Source organism: Phalaenopsis equestris, unplaced genomic scaffold, assembly GCF_001263595.1.
Source record: "Phalaenopsis equestris unplaced genomic scaffold, ASM126359v1 Scaffold000297, whole genome shotgun sequence".
NCBI lineage: Eukaryota > Viridiplantae > Streptophyta > Magnoliopsida > Asparagales > Orchidaceae > Phalaenopsis > Phalaenopsis equestris.
The window spans coordinates 1,035,642-1,052,809 of NW_018164739.1; the positions used below are offsets into that span (position 1 = coordinate 1,035,642).

The following is a 17,168-nucleotide window of genomic DNA, read 5'->3' on the forward strand; positions in this document are numbered from 1 at the left end:
TGTCAGGAGAGCAGTCGGTATTCGTTTCTCCCTTTGAGGGTTGTTTCCGATTGATTGGATGGTGCTCCGACCGTATCTCTCCCGAGAGGGTAATTCTCTCCCCGCATCCCCTTCCGTATCCTCCCACATAGCTCCTGGCCGCTCTGTGCCTGCTGCAGCCACCCAGAACAGCTGTCCCGCTGTTTCTTCCATCTGTTTTCTATGCCGCCATCCAGGAAAGCAAGACCTTACTTTCCCTGCCTTTTCCAGCCTTCCCTGCCACCGTAACTCCCCTTCCCATACTCCACTGCCTCCAAAACCAGGGCCCTACCCCTTTCCGCGGCTGCCACCTTCCAGAAATTGCCTCCCTCACTGTCTCAACCATTCCAGCACCTCTACCACCCTCTGTCACTACCTAGCTACTGTCCCTACCTTTCCCATGCTGTCCTCACTGTTCCTGCAGCCCAAATCCATCACCCATGCCGTTTTTTGGTTGTTCCAGCCCCTGACGGACGTTACCACAACTCATCCATTTTATAAAAACCATACATGCTGAATCTGCCCCTTCCAACACCCAACCTTCCCATTCTCGCCATCCTCCACCGCCCTTGGGATACATTTTACTCGTGTTTGTCTATTTCTATTGTTGCATTTCCCTTTCAGTGTGAGTTGTAACCGCCTAATAGATTTTGCAATAATAATATTTGATTTCCTAATGTAGTTTGAGTTAACTCCGCTATCAACTTCTCCAATCAAGATTTACAAAAATTTAAAGTGAAGAAACTTAAGTTTTCTCCATAAAAGGTTAGATCAGTTGGTGCAACCTAGCAAGTGCCTCGAACTAATTTCTACAGGAAATTGTTAAGTGATGAACTAGCTAAATAAGCAGTTAAGAAACATGATATAACAAGGATGGAAGGTGCAATTACCTCGGTGTATTAAATCCCTGAGCCTGAAATAGTGTTTCTTCTTAATTGCATATAAAAGCAAAATGATGAGACATAATACCGGAACAAGAATTACCACTAGCAGGATGACAAGCTTTTTGCTTCTATTTGGATGCTTGAAATCTGCAAGGAAAAAATTGATAAATAATATCAGTGAAGCATAACTATAACATTAGTACGCTGCGTCATAACAGTTTAAATCCTAAAGCTTCAAATTTTGTTCCCTTTACAGAAAAGAACCTTTCACACGAATTTTTTCCCAGTTTTGAGACAACTCACAAATGAACTGTGGAACCACGATCTATTTTTGGTAATGGCATTTGTCAGAAACATAGAATATCGGAGTTATTTTTTCCGCTATCCCAGGAGCATCTAACTTTTAAGACATGCATTTTCTGAAGGCACTGCATAAGAAACCTCACATGTAATATTGCATTCTTGATAGCTAAAAAGGCCCTTACAAAGCCACCACACAAACAACAAAAAAATGCAACTATACTGTTTCAAGAGGATGAAAATAATATTCCAAAAAAAAATCCCAATAAACTTTTTAAATGAATGCCAAATAAAGAATATCGTCGGCAGCATCATCATCATTTATTAGCCTTGTCCCAACTGTTTCCGTGAATATCAAATAAAGAAAGATGGTACCCAATATTAGTGTTGATTTATGAACCAATGAAGGTCCAATGAAATTAATTCAAATTAACACCACTAGCTCTTATTCAAATACTAACTTACTGGCATCTACAGATATAGCGGATACGAGAGGACCATAGGTTCCACTTGTAGGGATGTTTGTTGTTCCTTTGCCAGCCCAATGGAACCGAATCTCCAATTTATTCTGTGTAACAATTGCATCAAACTTCTTAACAACTGCTTTGCCTGACCCATTAGCCTCAGCTTTGATATTGAAGTCTTTCAAAACAAGTTCTCCCTGTGAAAAAGCAGTATAAATGAAGAGCGAACAACTATATTTACACAAAGTATCAAAATGACTATGATTTTACGCTGTACCTGTATGTAAACATCAAATAGTCTCCTACCAGGGCTGCTATGCCCATTGTAATCAGTGATTATTATCTCCGCGAAGTGCAGCTTAACACTATAGTTGCCATTTATAAGGCAGAGTCCATAATAGCTAAGAGATAGCGGTGAAACTCGTGCATTTGCATACAATTCAGAGTCGGGCATTGAAAGCTTCTGTGTAGTTCTCGCTATAAAATTGTTATTATCACCAGAATCCAGGAAACCACCAGTGCTACTAACTGCCCAGTTTGTACCCATATAAAATGTTGAGACACCTTCAGATACATAGTTATCGGACTCAAATATCAGGTTATCACCAGTAGTCACCTGATGTCCCCCACAATTTATATTCAATGACCGCTGTTCTGGGAGAAAAGTAGAATTGTGAGATGAAACCTATCTGATACTGGAGCTAGTAGGAAAATAGTGGAAATACAAAAATAACCTTTTATTAATATATAGATCGAGTTACAACACGACATAAATAGAAAATAACAATACTAGAACATAAAACGGCACAAGCAAACACCTCTCTTGTATATTACAACGGTGGTGGAGGCAGGCTAGGTGGGTCGGGATGGCTAGTGGGAGTGGCGGCAGCAAACAAATGCTGATGGCACCAAGGAAAAGGTGCATGATCGCAGGGACAACAAGTATGAAGAGTCATAGGTGACTGGAGGAAGGCGGAGGGGTGGCTGGAAGGTGTTGGACAATAAGAGCAGCGGTAATAGGGTGAGGAACGGTCGGTTGAGAGTGCTGGGAAGGTGAAAGGATGGTTGGACAACAGTAAAACCCACAAGAAGAGAGTCGGCCGGGTGTTGGGGTGACGGAGGGGGAGGCCCATGGCTAGAGAGTAGGCAGTAGAAGACTTGGGGAAGAGAAAAGAGAAAGATACAATCACCACCTCGGAGAAGATACAGCCTCGGCAACACCACCTCCTCAGACACTGCTCACAAAGGGAAAAGAACTCGACACAAAAATCTGAAAATAAATCAACAAAAAACTGATTCTTACACAGAAAACAACAATTTATAGACTCCTACTGAGGAAAAAATAAGAAAGAAATAAAAAGGAAGGCTTCTTCATGGGAGCGATAGCCTCCATCCCGGATCGCGATAGTTCGGGATCCTGCTCCTATTTTCGCATTTCTTTCCGTATTCGCGCCTCTTCTCCAGCGGTATTCAGTGCTGCGAACCGAGTGTTGTTTTAGTGCTCCGAATTGGGCGATGTTTCTATTCCCGTAAGCGGGCGCTGTTTCAACGCCCACAACAATCTCCCAGGGTTGGGGAGCTTCGATTTCATAAGTCAAAGCTTTCGTTTCGTCGTCAGCCACCCTTGGATCCCACTGACAACTGCACTGTCTCTTGAGGCATCTGAGGGTTTTCCCCAACTTGCGAGTGAATGTCCATATTGATGTGTCCCCCTGAGGTTGTGCACCATGCCCATATTGTTGAATCTTCCTAAGTAACCCACAATCGATTCAATCAAGTGTGCAGTCAGAGTAATCTGATTCTTCTAGCATAGCGATCGCGTTGATGGCATGACGTCAGCCTGACAAACCCTTGGCTATATTCGTCTTGTATCTAGGGCGGTGTCTCGTTCCTCTCATCCGGTATCATTACTAAAGCTAATACCACTGATGAAATTTTACTGCTAAGGGCTCCTGTGATCTCGAGCTCTGTCGAGGGAGGTAGGATGATGTGCTTCTCCTCATTGGTGAAGGAATATGTGTTCCTAAATCCATCGTGCTTAAACCTACGGTCAAACTGCCACGGTCTTCCCAACAATAAAGTGGCAAGCGTTCATAGGGACCACGTCACACCAAACCTGATCCTGCAGCTGGCCTCCGATCGAAAATTCTACCAAGTATCTTTGGTCGATGCTGACCCAATTTTCCTTCTTCAGCCATGTCAGTGATTACAGTTGGGAATATCTCTGAGTCACAAGTCCTAATTTTTCTATCATCTGTGTCGATGTCACATTTTTGTTGCTTCCACAGTTGATGATTAGACTACATAGCTTTCTGTTTACTATGTAGCAGGTGTAGAAAATGTCGTGGTGAAACCACTGCGAATCCCCAGTTTCCTCAGTCTGCAAGATCCATCGAATCACAAGAGTCTCTCCTTCATCTGGGGGAAGCTAATGTACCTCACTCTATTCGTCTGCTTAATCTTCATCGCTAATCTATTCCACAAAGCCCTGATTAGTAAGTGAGACTACTCTGCTCGTGAAACCGTTGGAGGCTATTTGTCCGTAACCATGGCATTTAAAACATTTCCTGACTTGTACAGTGTTGGAGGCGTTGTTTTTCTCCTGCTTCTTCTCGCTCTGATTCAGACTATCATTCCCTTATCCGGGCTTGCTATTCTCTTTTGGGGTGCCCTTGTCGGTCGTGGTAACTGTAGCTGGTTGCTTGCTTAAAGTTTGTTGCCTAAAGGATGATTGTTTCCTACTCTGTCTCTGTTATCTCTCTACTTTCAAGACTAGTGTTTGAACTCTCCCAGCGTCCAGTATGGTTGCAGATGCAGCATATTGCTAATGAGAGGCTTCAGTTCCCCAAGATATTTGGCCACTGTATACTCTTCAGGTACTATCAGTTCGCAATTTGATTGTAAGTGATCGAACTGGGCTGTAAACTCCTCCATTGAAAGATTTCTCTGTTGCAAGCTGTGGAGTTTCATATCCTGACGATAATAGGGAACAAGGTACTTTTTCTGTATCGTCATCTTCATCTTCTCCCACTTAGTGATCTTCTCACTGACTTCTCTTTTCATCTGCTTCTGCACATTTTCCCACCATAAGGAAGCGCTCTTCTTCAACTTAATGGCGGCAAGTTTGGCCATCCTATCCTCTGGCAGCTCCTTATACTCGAAGATATGTTCAACAGTTTGGAGCCACTCAAAGAATTCATTTGGATCCATGTCTCCTTCAAAACTCAAGTAAATTTACCTTGATTACATAGTTTATGTGTCCTCCCCCTAGTATCTCCTCTTAGGGATTCTCCCTCAGAAAGGGATTCATATATCCCTCTCTAGGCCTCCTCTGATACTGGATCCCGCAACGCCGTGGTCAGTCTTTTTCATCGGTAAAAATCTCCCAATGGAAGGGATTCAGATCATCATTTCTTTCTCCCCTTCGACTCTCCAGATTCGGGTCGAAGGTAACCTCCTTCTGTGTCAACTCTTCAATCTCCACAAGTCTTTGTTGAAGACGATGGAGCTCCAATTTTATCTCTTCTCGGGTAAGCTCTGGCATGTATCTCTGAGGGGGCAAGGCTAGAGTTTAGGAATATGAAGGAAAATTTTGGTGGAGATAGGGTTTGGGGAAATCATAATAGGTGGTTGAGGGTAGGAATGAAAAATATTGATGGAGGGATACGGTGGATGTTGGAAAACCCTAGGATAGAATTAGAGTTGGGCTAGCTCTGATACAAAATGATACCAAAATTAGTAGTAAAACACTGGAAAGACAAAAATAAACTTTATTAATATATAAATTGAGTTACAACATAACACAAACGGAAAATAATGACACCAGAGCATAAAACACCACAAGCAAACTCATCTCAAGTGTATTCTAAGGGTTGTGGGGGCCGGCTAGGTTGGTCGTGATGACTAGCGGGGGTGGCGGCAACAAAAGAATACTAATGACAGCGAGGAAAAGGTGTAAATTCGCAAGGACAACAAGTATGTAGGGTCTTAGGTGACCGGTGGAAGGCAGAGGGGTGGCTAGAAGGTGTTGGACCGGTAAGGGCAGCGGTAGTGGGGTGACGAACCATCAGTTCAGAGTGTTGGGAAGGAGAGAGGATGGTTGGGAAGCAGTAAAACCTACAGGAAGGGAGTCGGTCGGGTGTTGGAATGACGGAGTGGGAGGTCATTGGCTGAAGAGTGGGGAGGAGAAAACTTGGGGAAGGTATAAGGGAATGATACAATCACCGCCTCAGAGAAGATATATTCAGGGCAACACTACCTCCTCGGATATAACCCACAAAGGATAAAAGGACCACACAGGAATCTAAAAATTAACACAAACAAAAACTGACTCTTTCACATAGAAAACAATAATTTATAGACTCCTACTGGGGAAAAAATAGAAAAAAAAACACTCCACACAAGGAAGGTAAGAAGAATCCAAAAGACGCTTCCTGGGTGCAGTAGCCTCCTTCCCAGATCGTGATGGTTCACGATCCTGCTCCTATTTTTTCGTTTCTTCTCATCTTCGCACGGCTTCTCCCACGGTATTCATCACCCTAGACCAGGAGCTATTTTAACGCCCCGGACCGGGCGCTAGTTCACGATCCTGCTCCTATTTTTTCGTTTCTTCTCCTCTTCGCACGGCTTCTCCCACGATATTCATCACCCCAGGCCAGGAGCTATTTTAACGCCCCGGACCGGGCGCTATTTGAGCACCCGCATCACTATCAATTTGAGTAGAAATGATTAGTGATGCCAATGAACTTAGATGGACAAAACAGATAATTGTATTTTAAAAAATGAACAACTTGCTTCATGGATTATATTTGATCACTTAAAAAAAAGGAAAAGAAATTCTGCAAGTCACATAGTTTCCCATAAAACGTTAGTTGAATAGCAGTTTTTTTACTTGTATTTGGTTTGTCAAATTAAAAACTAAATTACCATACATATGAGAATAATTGTACAAACGTTAATCTCATTGGCTAGAAATATCAAACTAAATGTCTTCTAATACTTGTGCACTGCAGCAAAAATGTAATTAAGAAAGAAAGTATATTGTTGCACATTTAATGTAAGAAAAATGGCGAAAAGCATGAGGAAGAAAATAAAACAAGATGGTGCGCACTATAAGATCTTAGTTATAAAAGGTTAATTCATTTCCTCACTCAGATAAATGCTTACTTCGAGTACAAGGAATTGCATCCAAGCAAAGCAATGGTTTATTCCTAAACAAATACAACAGATAAAAAAACAAAAATTGATGATTAGAAATATTTAAAAAAATCAATCTGGTGTCTTAAAAATAGAAAATATTGAACCTCTAAGAAGTTGCACGGCTCAAGCAAACTATAGTATAAATTGCAGACAAGAAAAAACTTACATATTTTGTAATAAGTAGGAGCTTCCCAGTAAATTACTGAATAAAACACGTAGATTAGAAGCAATTATGAAATATAAATCTGACATTTAAGTTGACTTAGTGAGTGCTTACACTTTTCCCACTTGACATGTTTGAAGTTGAATATCCAATGTGAAATTATTATAAGAAAGATCACTGCAAATGATGTTACATAAGAGCTCCAATAGTACATGGAAAATAAACTCAAAACAAATTATAATGAACGTTCATTTAAGAAACAAAAAAATTCAGCTGTAATACAAAAAGAAATAATTATTTGACACGAGAAGGCTAGTAGTGGTATTTTGATGTCACGGGAGGCTTTCATAATAAGAACCTTATCGTAAATTTAGTTGGGCTGGTCATCCGCTATCATGAAAAGAACGGCATGAAAAAGCATGTCTAGTTGATAGTTCAAGGATGTTTCCACTTCACCATTTTTCTCCTACTTGAAGTGAGTGCTAATAACAGCAGACATTTTAGTGTCTGCACGTACAAAACATATTCTTGATAGTTTGTGATCAATTGTCATCCAAAATTGAACAGAAAAAGATAAGAAAAAAAAATCATATTTATCACTCCCAACTTTTCTACAATTCTACGCTTCGGTAGACAAACATGCATTGAGATCATTTAGTCCATTTCCATTAGTAACCGCTTATAAGTCCTGACATACAGAAAAAAAAGCATGAAAAATACACATATATTTCTAATGTATTTTTATGTTGGGTCTCATGCTAATTTAGCTTTGGAGTACCTAGTCTTTTTCTCATATATGACCACTAGGGGTCAAAATGAACCAATAATAAATATATAAGTTTATGACGGCTTGGGTTGCATTCCAATTGCTTGTTGTGAGTGCATCATCTGCTCATATGGTTAGTTCCAAGAGTCTTCACCATCTTTTAAAGATTGGTTTCAAGGCCTCAAGAGTTCTCCCCAAAGTTTGTGTTAGTTTTATCTCTCTCCTTACAGCTATAAAACTAACAAAAGACCACTTCACAACACCACCAGAAGTCTGAATTAGTGGATAAGGCGCAACCACCAAACCAAAAAGGATTTATGAACAAACAACAAGCTGACCCCAAGCCCATGCGTGCAGTGAATCTAACCCTCCCATGATTTAATCACCGCCAAGCCCATGCGTGCAGTGAATCTAACCCTCCCATTATTTAATCACCGAACAAGACCAAATGCAGGTTCATAATTCATTCATCTACCGTAGATAGCCAAAGGCAACCTTTCAAATCCCCTTAACGATCCATAATCATTTTCAATTCGAACAAAGAAAAGGTTGAATACCATTGTTATTTTGTCCATGTCCTCTAGTGCATATATTGCATATATACATACACAAATACACTACAGCATTTAGTCACATATTAAAAGACGTAATGATACCGGAGGAAGCCCAAAGCACAACAGAAATAATAATATTATTGTTGAATTTCAAAGATTATAACAGGACTCGTCGAAAAAGGAAATAAACGACAATAAAACAACAACACAAATATAAAAATACAACACAAACTCCAATAAAGGTTGCAGAAAGATAAAATGTCTCTTCAAGGTCGAGCTACCGCCAGAGCACCACCCGAACCCTTGGAGATGGTCACCACCTCGAACGAGTTACAGCCGGAGCACCTTCTCGCAGTCAGATACAACCTCTGAAGGGGAAGAAAGTCTCAAAGACAACACTCAGAAAATTGCACTCATCCCCATTTTCATTTCCTAAGCAAAAACAATCCCTATATATAAGAGAGATTAGGACTTAGGCAATGCTTTCAATTAGGAAATAGAATACAAAGAAGGTAATATAATAGGCAAGGATTTATAATAGGGGATTTCATGAAAAATGAAAGAAATAGAAAAGTCAGGCATAAAATAGGCAGGAAATAAAATAGGAGAATAATAGAAAATGTAATGAAGAGAGAGGGAAATGAAAAAGGAAAAGGGAGGAAATTTAGGAAATTTAAGCCGTGATACTGTAGCAGCTACTATAACGAGTTCGCGACACTGTAGCTGCTACAGTTTCACGCCCTTGAAAAAGCTCTCGCGTCAATCTCCCAGGGTTGAGAAAGTTTCAACCTCATTCATCAAAAGCTTTTAGGGCAGAAAAATTTTGGTGGGAACGGTTTGGGTAGGGGCGGATCTAGGGGGTCCTGGGATAGTAGTAGGGTTGGGTCAACTCTGATACCAAATAATACCGGAGGAAACCCAAACCAAAATGGAAACAATAATATTATTGCTAAATTTCAAAGATTACAACAGGATTCTTCAAAACAGTAAATAAACGACAACAAAATAATAATACAAATATAAAGACACAACACAAACTCCAATAAGGGTTGAAGAAAGATAAAATGTCACTTCAGGGTCGAGCAACAGTCAGAGCATCATCCGAACCCTTGGAGACGATCACCACCTCGAACGAGTTACAGCCGGATCACTTTCTTGTCGTGGATACAACCCCCAGAGGAGAAGAATGCCTCAAAGACAACACTCAGAAATCTGCACTCATCCCCATTCTTCTTTCCTAAGCAAAAACAACCCCTATATATAAGAGAAATTACGACTTATATTAAGCAATGATTTCAATTAAGAAATATAATCAAAATAAAGTAATATAATTGGTAAGGATTTATATAAAGGGATTTCATGAAAAATGAAAGAAATAGAAAAGGCAGGCATAAAATATGTGGGAAATAAAATAAGAGAATCATAAAAAAGATAAGGAAGAGAGAGGGAAACAATAAAGGAAAAGAGAGAAAATTTAGGCAGTGGTACTGTAGCAGCTACAGTACTGTGTACGCGACACTTTAGTCGCTATAGCTTCTTGACCCTGAAAAAAGCTCCCGCATCAATCTCCCGGGGTTGGGGAAGCTTCAACCTCATTCGTAGGAGCTTTTAGGGTAGAAAAAATTTGGTGGGGGTGGTTTGGGTAGGGGCGGATCTAGGGAACTATAGGATAGGACTAGAATTAAGTTGGCTCTGATACCAAATGATACCGGAGCATACCCAAACGAAAACAGAAATAATAATATTATTGTTGAATTTCGAAGATTACAACACGACTCGTCAAAACAAGAAATAAACGACAATAAAACAACACAAACATAAAAAACACAACACAAACTCCAATAAGAGTTGCAAAAAAATAGAATGCCTCTTCGAGGTCGAGCAACAACTGGAGTACCACCTGAACCTTTGGAGACGGTCACCACCTTGAACGAGTTACAGCCAGAGTACTTTCTCACTGTCGGATACAACCCTCAGAGAGGAAGAATGTCTCAAAGACAATACTCAGAAATCTGCACTCATCCCCATTCTCTTTTCCAAAGCAAAAACATCCCCTATATATAAGAGGGATTATGACTTATATTAGGCAATGCTTTCAATTAGGAAATAGAATAAACATGAAGTAATATAATATGCAAGGATTTGTAATAGGGGATTTCATGGAAAATAAAAGAAATATAAAATGCAGGCATAAAATAGGTAGGAAATAAAATAGGAGAACCATTGAAAATGAAAGGAAGAGAGATGAAAACGAAAAAAGAAAAGGGGAGTAAATTTGGGTCACAGTACTGTATTAGCTACAGTACCGCGTCTGTAGCACTGTAGTTGCTAAAGTGTTGTGACCCGGAAAAAGCACCCGAGTCACATAATTAAACGTTAGTTTGTTTAATATGTAAAATTTTAAGTTAAATAGGCGTTTTAGATGAACTTAAAAGGTTCAAATTGATAGAGCTCACTGCTTGATCTATGAATTTTGTGTATGGCTAAATGACAAATATGATGAAAATGACAAAGTGATTGGGGAAAACCTAGAAATAACATTGATTTGTTATATAATCTGTTCAGACAATCAAATGTGACATATGTACATGCGCCATATGTTTAAGGATTGCACAAAAAAATTACACTTATGAAAGAAAAGTTTTGACATCAACATATTTAAAGGGAAATAGGTGGTGATCCGTGAATGCTAAAAAGCTCAGCTCTGTACATGAACATCAATGGTACTCCTAGAATGAAAATTACAATAGCAAATTCAAATATAGTACTGATATAAGGAATGATGGGGTTAAGAGAACCACACATATTATTTTTGCTCCAAAGCATCCAGTTAGGTACAGGACCAGATAGGTTATTGCTGGTAAGAAACCTACAGAGCCATCACCAGTAAATAGTATCAGAAAGGTTAACTTCAAGCCTAAAATGTACAATGGCTATAAATTACTTACATAAAATTAGTATGCTCCAGATTCTCAAATGGTTTTGAAAAACTTCCTGATAACTTGTTGTAGCTTAAATCCCTGCTAAGATATAGAAGATGAAAGATTAGCACAATGGTTCAATTCAAATATGCAACAAGTGCATGCAAAGTTTTCCTCTTTATTATATACATGAATTTATGCTACCATAACAGTAAAAGCTTTATAGGAAGAAAAAATAAAAGAAGCATAAATTTGAATGTATGGCATTTTAGTGCTGATAAGAAAAAATTTATTCTAGTAGACAGAAAAATCCTTCTACTTATTGTTACAATGTCTAGTATCGTAAATAATTGTTGGATTAGGATAAGTAACTCATCTCACTCTCTGTGCTTCAAGAAACATGAAGCCGCTAGGATTATAGACGTAAGAAGTAATGTAGTAAAAGGAGAAAGGCGGGCTTTTATTTTGAGGGATTGAAAAGGGCTATTGTTTTTTATGGTGTATAAAGGTTGTAAGGAAACTATAAGAAGTTACTATGGGTGAAGATAACTGTGAAAAGGTGAATTATATAGAATGGTCTAGAGGTTATACAAGAAGGTTTGGATTTACTTGCAAGGAAATCATAATGCTGATTAATGGGGCTTAGGATAGGGTGAGGTTTGCCTATAATGAGCTTAGCATTTGATGAGGCGAAAGAAATGAAGGACTAGGTTTATTAATGACAAAAGGTTTGATGCATGAATTGATTGCCCTTCTACAAAGGGTTATCCTAATTATATAAGAATAAATAAATAATATACAAGATAATGCTCGAGTGATTTGCTCAATTAGATTTGTTCCGGGATGGAAGAAAATAATTATACACCTAATATATCTATGTGTGTGTGTAAAAGTGATGAAGAGGCAAGGCGAAAAACTCTAGACTATTTTGGGGAGCTCACAAAGAAATAAAATTCTTTTGCATAGAGGGAAAGAATTAAGTTGAGAATTTCCAAAATACAAGGATGAAAATGAGAGAGAAAATTAAAAAAAAAAAACACAATAAATACCGATATAATACAAGATAAATTCAACCTCATCAAAGAAAGTAGGAGAGAAGAGCCACCATGTCAATCTCATTTAAAAGAAAAAAACACCAAGAAAAATCCAAATATAGAAAGTCTAAAATGTATTTTCAAACAGTCACTATAACCAAAAGTCCGTACCAAGACACATGAACAAAGATGAAATAAACAAGTCACATCCAAGTGGGAGGCCATTGGCCACAACACTAATGAGAGGGGATCGAATTTGTCCATGCATGAATCTCCTTAAAAGCTTAAAAGATACTTTATACTTCATCCATGTAACAAAGAAGGTGAATCATCACCAAAAATAGAAGCTAAATGAAAGAAGAGGTTGAACATTGATGATGTGGGTGCTAGACAACCCTAGTTCTATTCTAGGGTTTTCTAGCACCCACCTTACCGCTTCACCAAAATTTTACATTCCTACCCTCAACCATCTCTTCTGATTTCCCCAAACCCTATCTCTACCAAAATTTTCCTTCCTATGGCTAAACCCTAGCCATGCCCCCCTCGGAGATACAAGCACTAGCCTACCTTGGAAGAGATAAAGTGGGAGCTCCATCGTCTCCAACAAAAACTTGCAGACATTGAAGAGTTAACACAGGAGGAGGTTCTCTTCAACCTGAATTTGAAGAGTCGAAGGGGAGAAGAGAATGATGATTTGAATCCTTTCCATTGGGATACTTTCAACGATGAAGAAGACAAACCACGGTGTTTCGGGATCCAGTATCAGAGGAGGCCTAGAGATGGATATCTGAATCCCTCCCTGAGGGAGAATCCCCGAGAAAAGATACCATTGAGAGGACATAAAGACTACGGAATCAAAGTAGATTTACCTGAATTTGAAGGAGGCATGGATCCGAATGAGCGGATCTTTGAGTATAAGAAGGTGTAAAAGGATAGGCAGGTCAAACTAGCCACCATTAAACTGAAGAAGAGTGCTTCCCTATGGTGGGTAAATGTGCGGAAGCAGATGAAAAAAGAAGGCAGTGAGAGGATCACTAAGTAGAAGAAGATGAATAAGGCAATAAAGAAAAAGTGTTTTACACCCCATTGTCGTCAGGATTTGTTTCTGAAACTCCACAACTTACACCAAAATGATCTTTCAGTGGAGGAGTTCACAACTTATTTCGATCACTTGCAACTAAGGTGCAAATTGGTAGAGCAAGAAGAGCATACAGTAGACATATTTTGGGGGACTGAAGCCAGCCATTAGCTATGTGGTGCAACTGCAACCTTATTGGACGCTAGGAAATGTCCAAACACTAGCCTTGAAGGCAGAGAAACAATAAAGGCAGCAGTCATCCTTTAAGCAACAACCTTCAGGAAAGCAGCCGCTTATAGTTACCACAACTAACAAGGGCACCCCAGGAAAGGCTAGCAAGTCCGGATATGGGAATGACAGTCTAAATCAGAGCGAGAAGAAGCAGGAGAAAAAAAATGCCTCCAATGTTGTTCTGGTCTGGAAATGTTTCAAATGCTATGGTTACAAACAAATAACCTCCAGTTGTCCCACGAGCAGAGTAGCCTCACTTACTGATTGGGGCACTGTAGAAAAGATTAGCGGTGCAGAGAAAGTTGTGGAACGGGGTGAGATGTATCAGCTTCCCTCAGATAAGGATGCGTGTCACCTTATGTTGGGAAAACCGTGCAGTTTGACCGCAAGACTAAGCAAGATGGAATCAGGAACACATATTCCTTCACCAAGGATAGGAAACACATCATCCTACTTCCCTCGACAGAGCCCGAGATTACAGGAGCCCTTACCAACAGAATAGCATCAATGGGACATGTTTTAGTAATGACACCGAATTAGAGGAACGAGACACCAGCCTCATATACAAGCAGATATGACCGAGGGTATGCCAGGTCGACGCCATGCCATAGGCACCATCGCCATGCTGGAAGAATTAGATTACTCTCATTGCACGCTCGATTGAACTGAGCGTGGTTTACTTTAAAAAGATTCAGCAATATAGGTGTGGTGCACAGCCTCAGAAGGAAAAACACATCGATATGGACATTCACTCGCAAGTTGGGAAATACCCTCAGATGCCTTGGGAGACAGTGTAGTCAACAGTGGGATTCGGGAGTGGCTAACAACAAAACAAAAGCTTCAACCTATGAAGTCGAAGCTCCCCCACTAAACAGCCCCTGGTTCAAGGCGCTAAAATAGCGAATGGTCTGAGGCGCTAAAATAGCGAATGGTCCGAGGCGCTAAAATAACACTTGATTGCGGGTGCTAAAATAGCGTCCGGTTTGGGGCGTTGAATACGCGGGAGAAGTTGCAGGAAGACGGGAAGAAACACGAAATAGGAGCAGGATCGCGAACTATCGCAATTTGGGAAGGAGGCTACCACACCCAACAAGCCTTTTTTGGATTCTTCTTGCCTTCCTTTTATGTGGAGTTTTCTTTTTATTTATTTCCTATTTTTTTCCCCCAGTAGGAGTCTATAAATTTTTTTTTTTTGTGTAAGAGCTAGTTTTGGTTATGCATATTTTCATTTTCCTGTATAAAGTCCTTTTCCCCTTCGTGGTTTGTATCTAAGGAGGTGGTGGTGCTCCGGTTATATCCTCTCTGAGGTGATTGTATCATTCCCTTTCACCTTCCCCAAGCCTTCTCCTCCCCACTCTCTAGACACCGGACTTCTCCTGTCACCCCAACACCCCGTCGACTCCCTTCCAACAGGTTTTATTGTTCTCCAGCCATCCTCCCCCTTCCCAGCACTCCCAACCAATTCCTCACCCCACTACCGCTGCCCTTACTATTTAGCACCTTCCAGCCACCTCTCCGTCTTCCATCGGCCACCTACAACCCTCTATACTTGTTGTCCTCATGATTCTACACCTCTCCCTTGTTGCCATCAGTCTTCTTTTACTGTTGTCATCCCCGCTAGCCATCCTGACCCATATAGCCGACCTCCACCACCCTTGGGATAACTTGAGAGGTGTCTTCTTGTGTCGTTTTATGTTCAAGTGTCATTGTTTTTTGTTTGTGTCGTGTTGTAACTCAATCTATATATTAATAAAAGTTTTTTTTCATGTTTCCACCGTTTTCCTACTAGTTCTGGAATCATTGACTTGTAAACATGTGGCAAAGTTGAGGTTGAAACATGACTTTAGTTTGTTTAGATGAACTAGAATTAGCTATTTTGTTTTTCATGTTTCCACCGTTTTCCTACTAGTTCTGGCATCATTGACTAGTAAACATGTGGCAAAGTTGAGGTTGAAACATGACATTAGTTTGTTTAGATGAACTAGAACTTGCTATTTTTCTTAGCCACCCTTTTGCATGATTACATGATAAATTATTGCATCCTCTAACAAGTCATATTAGATTAATAAAATCAATTTGCAATCATTCCAAAAAACCCAAAATAATATAGAAATATTCGTAAAATATGTTGCATCAATTGTGAGATTAGGGGATATGAATAAAATCAAGAAAATTGTGCAAAGCTCAAAATCAACTAGAACTAGCAAAGCAGACGTCTTGGTTTGGATTTAGGGTAGATTAAATACATGCTTCAAGATTAGTTTGAAATATTTTTGAACTATTACAAGTAATTCACTTTTATTTCCTTTATTAATTATGTACTTAGTCAGTATAAATAGAAATAAATAGAATTATTCTGTCTTTAAGATTATTCTAATTATAAGTTATCTAAATTTCTATCCACATTAAACTTGACTTAGTTTAAATTATTCATGCAAGCTTATTTCTATAAATAGGAATATTAATACATTGTAAATTCTTAACCTATTATGAAATGAATTTTGAATAAAATACCCTCTTTTCATCTCTTGTTTTCCCTCCACTCTTTTATATGAATTCCAATCTCTCCTCATGAATTTCTCAAGTTGCAAATCCCAATGAACCAATGCTTCCCTCTCGAAATCCCTATTAGCAGTCAAAATTCCATCAGTTTCTCTTACTAGCTTTGTCCCTCTAAATACCTATATCATCCCTGTACATTAAAGGTGAATTCAAGTAAGTAATGTTCATTCAAATGGATGTGATCAGATTCAATTTGATTCAATTTCCATTACATTGGTGTGAGTAAGAATTTAATATTTTGGCTATATTCCATAAGAAAGTTGATTTGAAAACCATTTAAAAAATAAAATACAGGAAAGGAATAAAGACAAAATAGTAGAAAACTTGCTTATTTTCATTCGACAAAACTTAGCTATCATAAGTGGTAGTTTACAAAATTGATAAATAACAAAAAGATAAACTCATAGTAGCAAACTGAAAAATTACAATTTTAATTTGTAAAACTACAAAATACAGTTGACAGAATGCTTAGAAATCAACCATTGACCAGCCCAACTTTAGCAACGCTCCACTCATCCCAAACCAAAAGTTATCAAAAAGGATTTCCTACAAAAATCGCCATTCAAAGAGAAATCCATCATAAATCTAAAACCATGCCAATTAGAATTCCATCTAGAGAACACTCCAGCTATGTAGAAGAAACAGCAATTATTCCTGCCCTTTTCTTAGGGCGACACTTGCCCTTCCACGCCCCCTTTCAATACAGGCCACGCTTGGCAATCTTCGTTTTTTTTTTCAAATAGGGGCTAGTCAATCAGCAGTTGGATTAAAGAAGGTAATATATAGTACAAATTGTTTTTTTTTTTCCTTTATTGTATTGATTAACCATCTTTTGTTTGGTTCAACTATAATAGACATGGCCGTATGTAATACTGATAATTAAATAAAGTATCACGAGAGTCTGAATTATCACTTAAAATTTTTATAGTAGTTGAATTCAAATTAGTTCAAAAAATCCACTAGCCAAGGAACTAAATTTAACTACTGCACTACT

The 17,168-nt window shown here is 39.1% G+C and overlaps 1 protein-coding gene across 6 annotated transcripts in view; it reads right to left on the minus strand.

Annotated features, from left to right (window-relative positions):
- Positions 1 to 17,168, minus strand: part of LOC110025275 (probable leucine-rich repeat receptor-like serine/threonine-protein kinase At3g14840) — a 46,015-nt gene that overhangs the window by 14,891 nt on the left and 13,956 nt on the right. For 4 of the 6 annotated variants that reach the window (XM_020725671.1, XM_020725670.1, XM_020725676.1 and 1 more), the window contains 8 exons: positions 11,297 to 11,371; positions 11,152 to 11,217; positions 7,143 to 7,205; positions 7,032 to 7,067; positions 6,833 to 6,876; positions 1,944 to 2,320; positions 1,668 to 1,863; positions 909 to 1,049 (listed from right to left, as the gene is read on the minus strand). In XM_020725671.1, the coding sequence (XP_020581330.1) occupies positions 909 to 1,049; positions 1,668 to 1,863; positions 1,944 to 2,320; positions 6,833 to 6,876; positions 7,032 to 7,067; positions 7,143 to 7,205; positions 11,152 to 11,217; positions 11,297 to 11,371 (998 nt within the window). The remainder of the gene's footprint in view (positions 1 to 908; positions 1,050 to 1,667; positions 1,864 to 1,943; positions 2,321 to 6,832; positions 6,877 to 7,031; positions 7,068 to 7,142; positions 7,206 to 11,151; positions 11,218 to 11,296; positions 11,372 to 17,168) is intronic. The other 2 variants (XM_020725673.1, XM_020725672.1) reach the window with 2 other exon arrangements.